Source organism: Phyllostomus discolor, chromosome 6, assembly GCF_004126475.2.
Source record: "Phyllostomus discolor isolate MPI-MPIP mPhyDis1 chromosome 6, mPhyDis1.pri.v3, whole genome shotgun sequence".
In the NCBI taxonomy this organism is placed as follows: Eukaryota; Metazoa; Chordata; class Mammalia; order Chiroptera; family Phyllostomidae; genus Phyllostomus; species Phyllostomus discolor.
The window spans coordinates 36629806-36648693 of NC_040908.2; the positions used below are offsets into that span (position 1 = coordinate 36629806).

The 18888-nt window shown below is 36.6% G+C and overlaps 1 protein-coding gene across 6 annotated transcripts in view; it reads left to right on the forward strand.

The window, feature by feature from the left end:
- The window catches only part of CCDC85A (coiled-coil domain containing 85A), a 167163-nt gene extending 153536 nt beyond the window's left edge, over positions 1 to 13627 (forward strand). For 2 of the 6 annotated variants that reach the window (XM_028517649.2, XM_028517650.2), the window contains one exon: positions 11839 to 13627. In XM_028517649.2, the coding sequence (XP_028373450.1) occupies positions 11839 to 11928 (90 nt within the window). In that variant the 3' untranslated portion in view covers positions 11929 to 13627. Of the gene's footprint in view, positions 1 to 608; positions 744 to 3775; positions 3896 to 7414; positions 7514 to 11838 lie in introns of all 6 variants that reach the window. The other 4 variants (XM_028517644.2, XM_028517645.2, XM_028517647.2 and 1 more) reach the window with 4 other exon arrangements.
- The last annotated feature ends 5261 nt before the right edge of the window (positions 13628 to 18888 follow it).

Genomic DNA, 18888 nt, shown 5'->3' on the forward strand with positions numbered 1-18888 from the left:
GGGGCAAAAATAGGTTTACAGTTGTGAGAACATGAAACAATTTGTCCTTGTATTACTTATTATTATTTTCCATATGAACAACTGTAACCCCCCCCCCCGTATGTTTTAAATGTGCAGATATTTTGCTGAGAAATTGAATCAGCATCAGTTTTTGAGTGCCATTGAATGTATCTATCTATCCAACTTGTGTTTCTTACCAAAAGGGGATTGTGCTCCCAGATGCATTTGGAATAATCTCTGTTAAGTTCTGAAGTTATACGGCTTTAAATACTTGGAAGACTTATGGTACTTCTCTATTTCTCAGAAGTAAAACCCACAAAATAAAGTTGTCTAAGTTCTTTAACTTTAGCATTATCATCTACCATTTTGATAGTTTGAGAATTAGTTACAGCTTTGCCACAAACTTATTTTAAAAAATCAGTATTAGCTCCAATACACAGACTTCAGTTTGTTTTTATTTTATTTTTTCCCTAGTTGGGGTGCATGTTACAGCTTGCCATTGTGGTCATTGTGGTTCATTTCATTAAGCTTCTTGTTCTATCTGCTTTCTTGAGACTTGGGAAACAGTATTTTTCTGAGTGATTGTACTATATTGTTCCAAATATAAGGCCACCCAGAATAGAAGGCAACCTCCAACTAGAAACAGCTCAAATATGGAGAAAGGCTGGGGGCCCAGAGCCCGGCGGGTCTTGCAGTGGTGGCAAGGGTGCCGAGGAATAGGAAGATGCCTGCCCACTCTCCCGGTGAGTGAAGATGAGTCAGCTGCTGCGTTTGCTTGTGCGTAACCAGATGACTTCTGCTGCTAGAGGAAAAGTTATACTGGGGGGGTAGAAAACAAGTCTGTAGACCTGAAAAGAAAGTTGCTGTGTGTCTAAATCTGGGGAGGGAAATTGGAGTAGAGTCTTTCATCTCCTAAAGAGTCATCTCTAGTCTTTTTTCCCCCCCTGAACCTGAGGGTGAAAGCTGAGTTACCCCAAACACTGGAGAAGAACAAAGGTAGCCTGCACCTTTCATGAAAAGCAGATTAAGAGGTCAGTGGCCATGAAAATGAATTGTCAGATACCACCAGATGTCTCAGATCAGGCCAGAAAATTATTCCTTGCCCTTTCAAATTGACACTGACCCAAGAGATGGTGATGCACTGGATCACATGCAACTTGAAAACAAGCCACTCTGGACTTGGGAGTCACATTTCCAAATTCACTATGATTTTCCCCTTTTTAAATCCCTTGTCACCTGAAGCAGCCAAGTTACAATTTAAATAAATGGGCTTAATCTTATTGAAATAAACTTCTAGAGACTTTAAAATAATTTGTTTTACTTAGTAGTACATTTTTAAAAATACTTCAGTGAAAACATACTCATCAACAGAGAGTATGTATTGATTGAACCTAGATAATTCCCTGATTCTACTAAGCATGTAGAAATGGAAACCTGTATAGTAACTAATGAGATGTATTAGAATGAGGAGTGTCCCTCTTTTACAATCTGGAAACTGTTCAGCATCTGTTGGTGTACACCTTTACTGGGCAGTTGGCTACCTTTGTACCTTCACAAAAACCATACAAACCATCGGTCTTGATACTCCCTGTGATTATTAGTCCATGGCTCACAAAGTGAATTTGAAATAAACTTTAATCGCTCAATGATAAATTTCCCCCACTGTGTATTTCCTAGTGTCACCCTTATTATTTTCTATTATTATTATTCTAAGGGAACTTCTTTAACAAATGAATATTTTTTCTGAACAGATTAGGGTAGAACACGACTCCCCTTAAATTTAAACAATGGTAAATTGTCCAGAGGATTTGGTTCAGGGAAGCCACTCATCATTGATTTTAGAAATTTCCTTAAACCAAAACGCCCTGAAATATACAGACCCCATTCCCAAGCAGATGCAGACTGGGACTGATAATGTTTTCCATTTGCAAGGTCTGGGAGGGGCACCTTTGAAACAGAGGGCTGGGCTGGAAAGGGTCTGAGAAGGACCGGAAGGAGGGTAGTGCAAGTGGGAAGGGGGAGGGATTATTGCCTGCTGAGTTAGATGACCAGTCAGAAGGAGGACGAACCTGCACTGGTGGGTCCTAAATGAAAGGGTTGAAGTGAACTCTGCACAACCTCAGGGGCCTTTTCATATGAGTTCAGAAGGATGGTGATAGTAGGGCAAGAGAATCGCACAGGACTAGAGCCATGCAGGGAAGAACTTCCTTTGTAATCCCGTTGTTTTGGAAACATTTGCTCTCTACAGAGGAAGAGGACACCCAAAATTTGGTGGTAGGGTTGGAGGGAGGGTGTGCCCAGTCAACCAACTTCAGATAGTTCCCCTTTTATTGTTTGTCTTGTACTATTATGACTGATTTGTTCTGAATTACAAATACAGGGAAACAAATCTTACAAATCTTTTTCCCCTGGGGTGGGGGGAGGTTGGGGTTATTAATTTCATCTTTAGTAGCCATGGAGGACAGAAGCTGGAGAGGTCACCTAAATGTCATTTTCCATGGCTGCTAGTGAGGGTGGGACAGGGCCTGGTTTGTTTCCATAGCTCTTTGAGCAAAGATGTGAACGTGGCCTCCACTGGCTTGTGCTGTGGCACAGATACCATCAAGGACGTGGGAAATGACAGCAACAAGGGAAGAGAGAAGATATTCCAAATTGCTGCATAATAATTTTTGTAAGATTAATGGGAATTGTCAATTTGTTAAAAGTAGCATCATTTGCATAAAATCCCTACCTAAAACTGTTGCTGCCCCCAGCTTCTTCCCATCCCTAAAATGTACAACATCAAAGCTCTCCTACAGATGCTGGAAAATAAATCTCCAAAACCAGTTATTTCTTCCCTTTGTGAATCCACACATGATGATCCTTCTCAGGATCAGGATAAGCAGAACCGTTATTAGTCTGTTAGGCATGAAAAACATCTGTAGGTATGCTGATGGACAAAAATTAAAATCTCTCAGGCCCCCTGGATGTAACGATCACCATAAAAACAGGTGTGGAAATTCCCAGTGAACTGCTTTTTGTGGGAGGGTAGATCACTGCTGCTCTTTTTCTTTCCTGATCCCTTAGTCTTTCTCCAAGCAATCCCTAGAAAAGGTCATTTTTATTTTTACTTTTTTCCCATTTCCTGTTTGGGTGACTATGACTCTCACAGGTCAAGAGCAATCATGCCCGGTTCTGATTTCTCACTAGCTCAGGTGCAAAGTCACTAACTGCAAGAATGTAATTTTGGATCTGTTTTGTTTTTCATTTGAAAAAAAAAAACAAAATAAGATTTTTTTTCTTAAAGCAAATACTGATTAAACCTCTTTGGAATATGTTACACTCTAGGTCTCCCCTTAAAGAAGCATTTTGTAAGAGTTTCTCCAATGCAGGAATGTGATGTGCCTGCATTTTCTGAGACATATGGAATATGGCATTTGTCTTGCTGAATGAGCATGTTTAACTCAGCTGTGGAGTAACTCAGAAATTCCCTACTCTTATCTTTAAGTTTTAAAAATCATTCTTGAAGTGTTTAATGGCCATTCCTTAGGGGGCATTTCTCTCCTTGCTAAATCAGAAATGACATCTGGACATGCATAGAGATAGTTCTTGGTTAACTTTTCTTGCTGGTCAAGCAGCAAGTGTATTCCAATTAATAGGTTGACAGTGTTGTAGGACAGGCTTGGAAAAAATTTGACTAAATGGCTAATTCTCATTTGGCAGTGCAATTGAATGACATCTATACAGTTATAAACGACTTTTGTTTCAATAACAAAGTTGTTGATTTTCTACTAAGGGTTCTTTTAGGTTGTCATCAGGGGCTGATGGGAATAACAGTTCACCCAACTCTCCAGCTAGCTTCAGTGGACATACCACACCTTCTCAGCAGCCTGAACCCGTGGTACATTCTCTTAAGGTAACCAACTGTGTGCAACCATCTATCAAGAAATTCAGTTGTGTTGTGGTTTGTTTGCTGTAGTCTAGTAGTCCTCACAGTCTTGTTTTTTCCATATATACTTTATTTTTGACCCCTAATGGTGTAACTTTATCTTAATTTTTGAAGTATGATTTCAATTTTTTCAAATAACAATGGGTTGGAGGACTTATGGTTGAATCTCTACTGTTATCATTTTGTTTTGAGTAATGTGATTCATTATCTGCATCTAGTTGAAGTCTGGTGTGCATGTATATATTCATATGTGTAAAATATTGTTATAGGTATTGATGTGCAATGTCTGTGGCGTGGATGTCTTTTAATACAGGGAGTTAACAGCTGGCCAAAGTAAGGAAGGACACCATCTTTTTCTTTCTTCATGCAATTGAAATACTTTGTGCAACTTACGAAAAGAAAATATTGAAACAAAAACTTACTCCATTCCCCACTAAATAGAAATTAGGTCTTCAAACTCTAGGTGAAGTTCCTTTATAGAGTATTAGATGTATGGTCTTGCTCATAAAGCAATTTTATTTTTGGCTTTTACTTCCAATTCTGCAATGACTTCAAAACCAACTTGGCTAAAATTTATTTAATTTTCTTTACCAATGATGAGCTTTCTAATAAGTATTATTAATAATAAGTACCATAAGTAAAAATAATAAAGTAAATATTTAAGAGTAGAAATAGATGAAGGCAATAAAAATCATCTTAAAACTGAGACAGTTCCTTGAAGTTTTATCATTTTCCAAGTATGAAACACTGTCCTTCAACTTACCTATAATCCCTAACATGTAGCCTTGATGAAACTTTCTGAGCCATAAAGTAGGCAGAGTGCTTCAGTCCTGTGCCTGCCACATGGATTTCACAGTTTTTCTAATGTTGTTTTGAATTCAGAATGATTCATTAACAGACTGAAGATGCATTCTTTTGGAGTGGGCCACACTTTCCCTGCCATGCATAAAGCAAATAAGTAGATGAAAACTTCAAAATATTTATTTGATTTGGATGATTCAGTTTTAGCATATTTAGCTCCCTCATTTTGCTTTGCTGCCACTGAGATTAAATAAGTTTGCTTCTCCCAAGTCTAAACTGTGGGTGAGGGAAGGCAGCAGAATCATGCTGTGGCTGGTAGCAGTGTACTTGGTATGTCCTGTCTTGGTTGGGATAACTCACAAAGTAAGCAGCTGAGAGGATTTCATGGAGGTTACACTGGAATGCACAGTGCTGCCCTCCATCGGGTGGGTGCTGGTTTAGCCACTCAAAAACACTTGCTGTCTGCTATAGCCTTTGACTGCTGTTTATCATGAAAAGCATGTTAAATGTGCTGTTACTTTAGCATAAATCCAAAAAGCATTTTAGAAATGAAAAAAAAAATGAGAGAGTGGCTTCAATCCTGTAGTGTTAGTGTCTGCACATACTCCCAAAGCAACACACTGTCCCACATTTCAAATTGAACGCTGACTCCTCCTGTTGCCGTGTTAAATGGCAAGTGTAGTTTGAATCAGATCAGCATAGTGGGCCGCACTGCAGTCTTTCCTGAATTTTTCAGTTCAGCTGTGCTTGTCTGGCCTAAAAGGAAGGGGCAGGCAAGGAAGAGCTCTTCGGCTTTCTCTGCATTCATTCTCTAATCTTCATATAAAATTTTCTCTCCAGAGAGGAAGATATTATGTTATAATCAGAACACGTAAGTGTCCTCACTTGGCTCTTGGCTGTGGGTGATAGTGAGCAACTGAAGTACTTTTACTGGGTAACTGGAGGCTCTTAAATACAGAACGTGTTTACTTCCATAAGTTAACTGCGTCTGAAACAGAAGTGAACGCAGAGTCTGTGGGAAGTGCATCTTAAGGCTGCCTCAGTGTAAAAAACAGTGTAGTCACTCAAAACACTCTGTTTTTAAAAGCCACCAATCTAGAGCAGATTTGTAGCCTACAATTTTTTCCCTGTTCTGATAGAAATAATTGGAACAATGGCTCAGTTTCTTCTGATAGATTTCAAAAAAATCCTCTAGGATTTAATAACTCTGGTCATGGTTGGGGGAAGTGTTTGAAGTCAGTGTGAGAAATTAGCTCCCTTAAAATAACACCTCATTTTTCTTGTTTTAAAATTCATGATAACTATTAATTGGAGCTTCATTTCATTTAGTAGGAATTTACTGATTTGATATACACTTCTCTGAGGTGCATTCTAACTTGAATTTATAAGTAAATGAGCTTGTTCCAAGAGTTCTTTTAAGTTTCCTATGAAGAGTCACTGAGAATGTGAACTGACTCTAATCTGAGTTGAGGAAAAGGGTGAGACTTTCATTCACTGCTATTAATCCTACACTGATGAAGTATTACCTACACAGTAACAATGGCTAGAAGTTTTGAGTTCACCAGAGAGTAGTTTGTGAACTAGGGTATTTATAGCAGAATTGAACTCTGGTAAATATCAGTATACCCTTCATGTATATGAATTTGACATGAAGGTTCCACTTCATGCTTAAGTCATTTATTTTGGCTCAACTGTTCATTGGTGTTAGTTCTCAAGTGACACCTTTAGGTGTGGTGTCACTAACATTGACCATGAGGACAACAGAACAAGGAATTTAGCAATATTGGGGTGGAGTCTACAGAAACTTTTAGGAAAAGCATTTATTTTTTGATGCTACACTAATGCTTTAGTTTAGAAGCAGACAGGAAAATAACAAACAGCACTCAAAGCCTAAGCTTTGTACTATAAAAAGTACTGACATGAAAACTTTACATTTTAAAGGAATATTATTTTCAGTCTATTTAGCAATAATTTAGAGAAATGTTTAGAGATTTTAAACAATCTAAAATTGTTTTAAAAGCATGTCATCCCTATATACTTTGCTCTAATAAAAAATATTTAAAGTATTGCTCAAATATTCTCACTATAAGGAGTCAGTGTTTCTCATTGCTAATATCAAAGAACTGTCTCCGTATTCCTTTCCTAGCCCCTGAGAATGTCCAGGCAAGAACTGTGAGGTCAGTAGTGTTAATGTTAATAAAAGTTCTTATGTACATATTGCTGAATTCTGACCAGTTTCACCATCACTGTCATCTTTTTAGTCACCTCTTCTATAGGCCATGTCTACATATCATTTGGACTGTTTGGTATATAATTAATTATATTACTCATTTTCACAATGGAGCAAGAATTATCGACTCTCTAAATCATCGACACAGGTTATCTTAAAGACCCAATTAACGAAATGCATCTAATTACTTTAGACATTAATAAATTCAGTAGACTCTTAGTGATGCAAGAGATTGATGTTAATGACCATTTGAAATCAAGTGAATTGATTCCAGATCGGCTACACAACAATGAGCTCTCTTAAGTGATTTTGGCATATATGCATCCACCCTGATATGCAGACATGGAAAAAAACTAAAGGTTTTACGAAGTGGAGCTCCTTGATGGTTTTATTCTATAACTAACAAGTTTTTTTTTTTCCGTGTGAAATTTGCTTTTCTTTTTCAACAAATCCAGGTCTTGGATGTTCAGGAAACTATAGATCGTCAACAGGGTAAAGAGTATGAACATGACCTTAGTGAGACAGAAAAAGCTATAGTCAGAGAAATGTGCAATGTAAGTTTGATGTGCTTTGTTGTGTATTCTGTGTTGAAAGCCTCATCATAGCTTAGTGATTGCTTTATGAATACCTACTTTTAAAAATGCTGGTCAAGTGCCTTATTTACATGAAAATAAAATCAACTCCCCCTGCTTTTTTCCTTTAGTATTTTATAACATAGTTGTGTTAATAAAACTGCAATAAAAAATATTTCAGGTAAGCAATAATCAGGCAATATATTCCAGAATTATGGAAATTTCTAAATATTATTGTCTGAAATGTGTTACCAGTTTTGCTCTAATAAATGGGTTTCTGTTTCATACTTTTGAAAAGTTTCTTAAAAATTAGTGTTTAAAAACTTGCAATAAAGGACACAGACTTCCTTGGGTTCACTTGTAACTATACTTGGGGGGCAATCACCTTCTTAGCAGGTAATATTTGCTAGGTTCGTTATGCCTATGGTAAGTGTGCTTCATGTCATGTGAAGTAGTATCTTTACCTTTCAGTCATTGACACAAGCCCAGAATACAGTGACAGAAGATAGACACATAGACATGATCTATGAAGTCAGAGGAATGCGGTAGAAAAACTGACACGCTATTTTCATGATACATATCCTATGTGATCATTATGTAGTTTGAATTTTATTAATCCGACTAAATTTTAATTATTTCAGTAATATGCATGGATGCATAATTTAATCAAAAATATATTTGTGAATCTTATTAAAAGCTAAATGGGAATATTGTAGAGGAACATATTTATTAAGAGCAAAAATTGTGAAAGATTATATTAATCAGTTAATTGGCTATATATAGATTGTACTTTTATCCTTATATTCTTTGTCCATTAGGATATAAAAATTGCTTAGAAATACCCTTAAGCTTTAGACTATTAGGACCTGATATTCTCAGACATTTATCAATCTCTTTGAGGTCTTCTTGGAATCCAGTAAGTGTTACAAAGTCCCATGGGCATTTTATATGTGCTGGGGAAAGCATTTTTGTTTCCTGCTTCTTTGTGTTGTGGCTGTTTTTCCTTTGCAACCCTTTCCAAGTTATATTTTTTCTTTCTTGCATATGTTTTTGTCTGTTTTCAAAAGGCCATTAGTTTTAGATGGCATGCTTGCCTAAATGCATCACTGTTTACCTTTCTGTAGCTTCTCAGCCTGTCCTTGAGGTTTTCAATTTGAATTACTTCCCCCAGAGAAATTTAGGAATGCCTGTTGCTTCTCATCTTTTGACTGTGGAATGAGAAAGTTCAGACATTAGGAATTATAGAACTAGAGGCGGCTGTAGAGGTCATTCCCTGGGGTGTCTCCAAAGAGTAGTATGTGGAGCTCCTTTATAATTCAGATGTCTGGGTATCACCCCAGACCATGGGCAGTTTGGATAGGAACTACTGGCTAAGAGCCCCACACTCACATTTTATGTTTGAAGAAATGAAGATCCTGAAATCTGTTAATTACTCTAATTAGGTTATCGGGTTGACCAAAAAGCCCATTAGATTTTTTCCATATGATGGCTATAGTAGTGCTTAGTTGTCTTTAACTTCATTTGAAACAATTATTAGATCATTTTGTGACAGCTGTCATATCAACATGCATAGAAAAAAAAAACAAAATTGGTGAACTTTTGTGCAGCCATTTTAATATTGAAGATGGAAGAAAATATGCACCATTTTTAGCATATTATACTTTATTATTTCAAGAAAGGTAAAAATGCAACTGAAATGCAAAAAAAAATTTGTGCAGTGTGTGGAGAAGGTTCTGTGACTGATCAAATGTTTCAAAAATGGTTTACGAAGTTTCTTGGTACTATTAACATTTTGGCCAAATAATTCTTTGCTTTGGGGCTGTCTTATGCATGGAAGATATTTAGCAGCACCCCTGGCCCCTACCCACTAGAAGCCAATGGCGGGAGGGAGATAGCTGACATACTCAAAATATCCAAATTAATAAAGTTATTGGTGAAAATGAAAAGTGTCTTTTATTTTAAGGAAAAAACTAAATGGACTTTTTGGCCAACTCAACACTTGCTGTAATTATTCTCAAATGAGCAGAAGTATACCAGGTATCCTATGAGGACTAGCTCTCTCCACTTTCCCAAGTGTAGTAAATCTGGGGACTTCCGTTTTCTTTCCTCAAGAATGAAAAGCAATGCATCTTACATCTCCATTGTGCTTAATGCCATAAATTCTGTAAAAAAACTACACGATTGTCTCTTTTCTTGCACCTTTTTAAAATTTTAGATAAAAGATTTCTAGACATAGAAAATTTGCTTCTTAATCACAGAAGAGACCTATTAATGAATTCTATCTTGATTAGTTCATATTAATCTTTTTTATTTTCCTACATTTCCAAAAATGCTTCAAAAGGCCACATGCACTGGTATTGTTGTTGATTTTCCCTATAGAAGATATTTTCCTGAAGCCAAAAGCTTGCCCTCCCTGTTTGTCTGTAAACCTGCTCTAGGAAACCTTTTCTAACTGTCCATTTTTGTCTTTGGTCACCATCACTTAAAAAAAAAAAACAAAACACAAGCCGGCCCAAATTTGACAATTCACACTCATGTATTTGGAAACTACTTATAAGCCAAGAGAAAAAGTAATGATTTAAAATATTTGCATCACCATTACAAATTATATGAACATCGAAAACACAAATACTGGAGAATAAAGAAAAATAATTTCTTAGAAATAAATACACTCCCTTCTAAGAAACAGTAAAGTAAATCTGTCTTTTTGTATTAATAGTTTCATCTTAGATTCCTCTGTTTGACTCTCATAAATCCCCCGAGAACAGTTGAAATACTTGATGGGTCATCTAGGGGAATCTCAGACACCAACCTGTTGTTCTCCCTTAGTTAACAGGTCATTAGTCTGCCTTAGCATCACTGGCTTATTTCAGAGTTCTGCCCGCTCTGTGTTTCACCATACAGCTCATGGCAGTTAACGTTTGAGAACTTGAAGAGGGGTTGCATTTTGAGTTGTAACCATCTAATGCTTTGTGTCTGTGATTCTTTGTGGTCATGAGTTTATCCTCTGCTTCTAAACTAGTTTAAAGTATCCTGGATAGATATTATCATATTTACAATTTAAGGGCTAGAAAGGGGTGCTACCTTGGCTTCCTGATTAGATGTTTGTATCTCTTCACAGTCGGTTTATTAATTCCCTTGTGCACAGCTATGCCATTCCTTTCCAAATAGTTAAGGACCATAACTACAACTCTCCAAATAGGACAGGACATTTCTGCCACATAGTAATGTCTGCTAAAACATAGAGACTAATAGTTGCATTGGCTTACAAATGAAAGTAGACAGACCCCTGGATTATTCTTACTGGGTTCTCTGGAGTATCTGCTCTCTTGAAAAGAAAAACAAAACAAAGAAGCACAGTTTATGAATCACTGAAGAACCAACTTGTTTGTGTTCATGTTATAGCCATGTAAATTACTGTGGAATTAATCTGAACATAATTTTTATAGTGAACCTCTCTAGGAGGGTTATTGACTATTACCGTGTGTGTGTGTACACTCAGTAACAATGTTACTATATTGGTATATCATTAGTGAATTCAGTAGTTTTACTTTATTCTTAATCTCACCTTTCCTGTTGTCCCTCTAAAATGGCCCAAATTTCAACACATGGTAATTGTATCTAGTTCACTGATTCTTGAATTTATTCTTATTTTTTCCCTGCTTTCTGTTTGGTAATCTGAGAGATTATACTGTTTGGCTGCTAAAATTTATGATTGAAGCCCCACCTCTGCCAGAAAACGCAGGGAAATTTACCAGTGGCCCTAAAACGATCTGCTCAGGACTTAAATAGCTCAAGATCAAGGCTTCTTCATTTTCCTTAGTGGATTAAACACTTTGATATCCCATATTAGAGAAGTATAATATAGGAACCAGGATGATTTTGCTTAGGAGTTCTTAATTCTAGGTGCACATTGCAATCACCTTGGGAGCCTTTAAAAAAATACAAATGCCTGTGCCTCATCTCCACCAATGCAGTCAACCTCCGAGGGTGGGAGTTACTGTTCAGGGGTTCCCCGGGTGCACGGTGTGCAGAGAGAGTTCAGTATCACTCATACAACCCGAGTAAGTTGGCACATCATTCTTTAATTTGGACCCTGGTTTCCAGCAAAGCCTAGTGGTCCCATCAGCTGAGTAGTTCTTGCGCTTTAGAAGCTTGCTCCATGTTTTATTTCATTTGTGTTTGAGCTCATTCATGTGGGTATTTTGTCTCTTGTCTGCACATTCCTCTTTGCCCTCTCATAGATGCCCCTTAAACACTCCTCTGTTTGTGGAAGAGGACAATTAAGATGCTTTTCTTTTTTAAAGGTTGTGTGGAGGAAACTTGGAGATGCTGCAGGTTCGTGTCCTGGAATTAGGCAGCATTTGTCTGGAAACCAGTACAAAGGACCAATGTGAGAAACACTCTTTCAAACATGAGATCACCACTGCCAGAACGAGAGAAAAAACGAAGGAAAGAGTGGATTTCCACAAACCTGAACTCATGGAGTAACATGGAGTGATTGTACATTGCACATATTTGCCCTCTAAAAACCTTTAGTATAACTAAAGCTGTATTTTATGTCTCTCGCTTTGATGTCTACAGCAGTCAATTTCAAACAAGGTAGCTTTGAAAATCACCATTTTGGTACCAATATTTTCATGAGAACTGAAACGTTTTTGACTCCTGAGATCTAAGATTGTAGCGGAAACTCGCGTGATTGGAAGAGCACAGTAGAGCCTCCGTGGGTTTGATTGAGTTGACGCGTTACATTTAATGGTGAGAGTTTTCTTCCACATTGTACTGAAGAAGAGGTATCTTCCAGCTTCCCAAGTTTGAGAGTTGAGTACCTATTTCTTATATTTTAGTCAACAAAATAGGAGTTCCTGATGCATAATTTAGATGTAAGTTAAGATTAGGTTTCTGGGATTTTTTTTTTTTTTTTTTTTTTTAGTTTTGAGGTGCTAAATTACCACGTAAATTCTCCTTACCAGCTGTGGTAGCAAGACTTTGTAGAGTGCTTATCAGAGAGTACCTTTTATTTTAAATGATCAAAATAAATGTATTTTTTTCTTTTAATCTTGATGTATTTTTTCATGAAGACACATCTTGGGGACATGTCAACCTCCGTATTCACTCATGTTAATACCAACGATTGCAATTAAAGAATAAGCAAACATACTTTTTCTAAGTGTTTTCAGCTGTGAGACGTCAATTTCTACAATTTAGTTTCTAGACATGCTATTATATTTAATAAACTTCATGTAAACTTTAAAATACTGCACTGCATTTATGAAAAGCTTTCTTTGACTACAGCAGCTATCTAATGTTTTAAGACACTGACGCATGCCCTTCATTATTGAGGCTAAAAGCTTTGTTCAGATTGCTTGAGGTCTGAAAAAGAGGTGTGCTAGCTTTGCTTAGTTTATTTCTTATTTTTGGTATATATAAATATTAGACTGTGTGTACTGGAAATGCTATGATAGGTATTTTGTGTTTATTCAAATGCAGTGATAGTTTCCTGTATGAATGTGCAAGAGGCCTGTGACAGAATGCTGTTTTTACTGTAGTTTAAGTTATAAAAGTAGGAATGCAACAATTCCCGGTTTTCAGATTTCCTCTATATTACTCATATTTGTTTCATAGCAGATACTCTGTCTTTAAATGGACTCATTACAAAGTTTATTAATTGTCATTGGTGAGAAAATTTCATTATAGTTTTTAAAATGTTATTGTGATGGAAAATCAGTCTTCTGCTTTCAGAAAATATTTGAGTTAATTTACTATAGCATAACCTTATTATCATAATTGGGTTACCATTTAAGCCTTTTATTTTTTAAAAATATTGCTATCCTGTAAAAGAAAATTGCTTGCTATATTTATGCCTTCTCTTGTTAGAAATCTTTCATCCTTAAATTGTTGTATTCCTACACATCGAAGACATTTAAAATAAGTTTTTGTGCCTGCAGAAGCTAATACAAGGAACACTGGTCTTTTGACAAAATACTTGTGTAAATTTTGATACTGTATTAAAACTATTTTTTTAAAGTTCTGCATAAAATTGAGTATCAAGTATATGTGTTCATCTTAGCACTGGTAATAAATTATTTAATCTCACAGTGTTTTTTTTTCCCTTCAAAATGTTTTTCCTAAATAAGATTTCTAATAGTCACTAAATACTGTAATGCTCCTGTATGATGATAGTAATACAGATGACTTAAATATAAAACAAAGACATGTTTTTAAACATGCTTGCAGTGGGGGAATTCAGATATTCCTCAATTCACACATTATAATGTAGTAAAAATTTTAGAATGATATTTAAGAATATTTTAAAATTTGTTTTATAAAACCTTTATTCCTTCAATTCATATAGATTAAAGTTAAACCTAACTTGATTATTATTTAAAAATCATCAGGAAGAAATTTACTGGAGGGGAAATACTAAAGAAATTAAAAACTTAGCCTCTATATTTAAGAAGCTTACCATATATATTATTGGGGAAAAAGATTATATATACATGTAAGCGAGACAGAGATTAGAGAACACACTTAGATAGCACTAGTAAGATTGTGGAATAAGGTGCTTTCTACATTTAGCATTAGTTTCTGTTTTGAATGACAAAGATAGATAGCCCAGGGCCTGAATCTTGCCACTGCCCACTATGTTTATCAATAAAAATGAGTGGCATTGTTCCTCTTATGTGACCAGTTTATGATTGGATTTCATTTTCCCTAGAACAAAACTTAATTTACATATCTTGGCAGAATATGTTTTTTCTAGCTTTGAAGTTGACAGATAAAAAATTCATTTAAAAAGCTTAGATTCTGTTAAGTTTGTAGCACATGTTCAAGGTACTGTAGAAATTTAGATCATCTTACGTGACATCCAGTGAAATTCTAATTGGGCTGACTGTGCCATATAGTTCAATGGATTTTCTATGGATGCCTACCATATGAGTAAACAGCTTTGGTTCCAGACTTATGATCTTGAATGCTCTCAGGAAAAACCTGTAACAGAGTAGTATCTTGGATGTCAGTGGGATCTTCCTTTACATATAGACAAGATTGCCTCAAATTTCCATTTTCATGATCTGAGGAAGTGGTAAGTCTCCTAACAATGCCTACCAATTTCTAGAGTCTTTACTCTAATGAGCTTCCTGTTTACTCATTTCCCTCCACCTCAAAGGCAAAGTGATTCTCATCTGGGAATCTTGTTATCCATTCCTGGAAAGGACCTGCCTTCCTTAGGTAGCTTATCAAGGTAGATTACTGTCGAGCTTAAGGAACCTTCTACAAGAATTTCATATGCTAACTTCTAAAAAATAAAAGGTCCATCCCAGACATCAGTATCACAGGAGTAAGAGGACTCCTTTCTTTTCCTTTTAAATGTAGTAGTCAGACAACTCTAACTCTACAAAGGATCACCTGCTCAACACACAAATATGCCTGAATGATCCACATATTGGAACATCTGATGGTGGCCAGGTTGGAATGAGTAGAGGTGGTGGAGTAAGGAGTAGTTGCCACAGATGCAGTGTAGTGCCCACTGAAACTCCAGTAAGCTTAGTCTAAGCAAGGGGAAGAGTGGGGCTACAGCTTTCACACTACAGCCTGGATTGTAAGAGAGGAAGCAGCAGCAGTCCCTGAGAAAAAGTGTATTGCTCTCCCTTCTTCATTGCAACAGATCCTAGTAGAGGTAGGTAGCTGGGAACCTTAACATGGCACTGCCAACAGCCATTCCTAGAATGGGGATGGGGGTGGAGCCACAAAAGAAAACTTGCTTCCCTGGCCCCACCCATCCCAGAAGAGGTAGTAAAGAAAGCTGACAAGCCCCAGGCAGTAAGAGGTACCAACAGCCATTGTGGGGGGAAGGGGGGTTGCAAGATCACAAACTTGCCTTCCTTGCCCCACCCAACCCCATAGAGTCAGATTGAAAACCAGGGGTATCCAACCTTTTGGCATCTCTGGGCCACACTAGAAGAAGAGTTGTCTTGGGCCAGACATTAAATACACAAACACTAACAAAAACTGATGAGCCAAAAAAAGATTTTAAGTAAATTTACAGTTTTGTGTTGGGCCACATGTGGCCTGTGGGCACCCCTGACACAGTACAATGGTGCCAGGAAATTGTGAATTCCCCCTACCCCACCACCAAAACCCATCTTGGCAGGGCCTGGTGGAGGTCATGCAGACACCTCCTAAAACAGCAGGGCCAGGGACCATTACTAAAAGGGAGGTAGTGCTGGAAGCTCGCACGCCAGTTCTCCACCACCCACCATGTGCCCCTACCACAATGGTAGTGCCTTATAACTGAGGCAAACTGGTCACAGAGGGGGGACCCAACATCCCAGTGGGTATGTGACATTTCTCTTAACTGTAGTAATGCTTCTATACTGCATTCCCAGTGGTGAAAATGGTGTAGGTAAGAGAAAATAAAAATTTCTGCTATAACACAATATACTAGAAAATGAAAAAATGTGCCCTACCCATCAACCTGCTGAATTGTTGACATAAGAAAAGAGCTCATTACCCTCAATGAGAAGGCAGAAAAACCATCCATCAAATACCATGAACACACAAGGTAGTATGGAAGCACAGAAGAAATATGCAAAGTCTCTAGAAACCAAATTCAAAGTCATGGAAGATTGTGACTTAAATGACAGAGAATTTAATATTGCAGTTACGAAGCTCAGTGATATGAGAGTACTCAGAAAGGAAATTGAGTGAGCCCAGGAAGACAATTAATAAGCAAAAGGAGTACTTTACCAAAGAGATTAAAACTATGAAAAACCAAATTCTGGAGCTGAAGAACTCAATAAATGAGATGAGGACTGCATTAGCATCAGAAATAGAGCTAATGAGATGGAAGAAAAAATTAGCAAGCTCAAAGACAGAAATCTAGAAATGACCAAGGAGGAAGAAGAGAGAGAACCAACAGTTAAGAAAAAAAAAAAACTCTATGAGAACTGACTCAATTAGAAAAAGCAATATAAGTATAATGGGTAAGGTGAAAAGCAGGAAAACAGAACAGAGAGCATAGTCAAATAATTGATGAGAACTTCTCCAGCCTTTGGAAAGAAGTAGGCTTTGGAAAGAAATAGGGAATGATAATAGAACACAATTATATCAATGTTAAAAGAACTCAAAGACATTTTATTCAAACTATCAAAAGTTTATGACAAAAAGTATTTGTGTGTCAGCCAAGGGAAAATTAGATTGTAATCTGTAAAGAAAACTCCATTAGATTATAATCATGTTTTTCAGTAGAAACATTATAATCCAGGGAGAGTGGAAGAAAATAATCAGAGTACTGAATGAAAGGAAAAATGGGCTAAAGATAATATATCCGGCAAAGTTTACCTTTAGATGTGATGGAGAAGTAAAGGGTTTCCCAAGCAAATGGAAGCTGAGTGAATTTACCACTCTAAGACCTACATTTTAAAGAATGTTGAAAGGAGCTCTTCTATTGGGGATAAAAAGGCAAAAGTAGACAAAACTTTGAGAAATATGACTAGCAGACAGAAGAAGCAGCAGGAAATTGCAACTCTACTTCAGAGAAGAATAATTAAACATTTAAACATAACCATAAAGGTTATATGGGAAAAGGGGGCATTAAAAATAACTACTATGATTTGGTAATGAAAGCACAACATAAAAATAATTTGTACAAGAAAATCATAAAAAGGGAGAAGGAAAAGGACTGAACATACACAGATAAGTGAAGATAAGAGGCGTTTATTTCATCCCAGAGCACCAGGTTATACATCCTTCTCCAGTGCACATGGAACATTCTCAGAGTTAGACCATATGTTGGGTCACAAAACCAGCCTCAACAAATTCAAGGAGACTGAAATCATACGAAGTGTATTCTCTGATCACAGTGCTTTGAAATTAGAAATTGACTGCAAAAAGTAAAGAAACACAGAAATATGTGGAGATTAAACAACATGCTACTAAAAATGACTGGGTCAAAGTAGTAGTAAAAAGTGAGATCAAAAGATATAGAGCGTCAAATGAGAATGACAGCAGGACATTATCAAAACTTCTGGGATGCAGCAAAAGCAGTAAGAAGAGGGAAGTTTGTATCATTACAGGCCTATCACAAAACAAGAAAAATTTCAAATAAACCTAACATTACATCTTAAAGAACAAAAGCAACCTTAAGTCAGCAGAAGAAAGGAAAATAATAAAAAATTAAAGCAGAACTGAATAAAATAGAGAACAAAAGACTGTACAAAAATTAATGCAACAAACAGCTGGTTCTTTGAGAAGAGTAATAAAATTGACAACCCCCTGGCTAAACTACTATGGAAAAAAGAGAACATATTCATAAACAAAATCAGAAATGAAAGAGAAGTTACCATAGATATCACAGATATACAAAGGATCATACTAAAATATGAGAGATTATATGCCACATAACTCAATAACCTAGAAGAAATGGATAAGTTCCTAGAAATATATAGCCTTCCTAGAATGAGACTAGAATAACCTAGAAGAAATGGAAAATCTAAATAGATCAGTCTACAGTGAGGAAATTGAAACAGCCATCAGAAACCCCTCCCCGCACACACAAAAATGTGCAGGAGATTGCTTCACTAGTGAATTCTAGCAAACATTCAAAGATTTGATAGCTATCCTGCTCAAACTCTTCCAAAAACTGAAGAAGAGGCAATACTTCCAAAATGTTTTATGAGGCCAACATAACCCTACTACCAAAATCTGGCAAGAATAACACTAGAAAACCACAGACCAATATCTTCAATGAATACAGGTACAAAAATCCTAAACAAAATGCTAGCAAATTGAATACAAGAATACATTAAAGGAATAATACACCACAGTTAAGTGGGGTTCATTCCAGGGACACAAGGATGGTTCAACATATGCAAATTTATCAATGTAATACACCACATTAACAAACAAAAGATAAAAATCATGACATCAATAGATACAGAACAAGTAGTTGTCGAGATAGAACATATGATTTTAAGAAACCCTCAATAAAGTAAAATGGGTATAGAAGGAAAGAACCTCAACATAATAAAAGCCATATGTGACAAAACCTTCAGTTAACATCATACTCAATGGTGAAAAGCCTAAAGCTTTCCCTTTAAGATCAGGAACAACACAAGATGCTCACTCTCATCACTGCTATGGTAGTTAGTAGTGGAACTCCTAGCCAAGGCAATTAGTCAAAAGAAAGAAATAAAAGGCATTCAAATTGGGAGTGAAGAAATAAAACTGTCTATTTGCAGATGACATGATTCTATATATAAAAACACCTTAAAGACTTCACCCCCCCCCCCAAAAAGCTTCTAGAAATAATAAATACAGTAAAGCTGCAGGATACAAAATCAGTATAAAAGATCTGT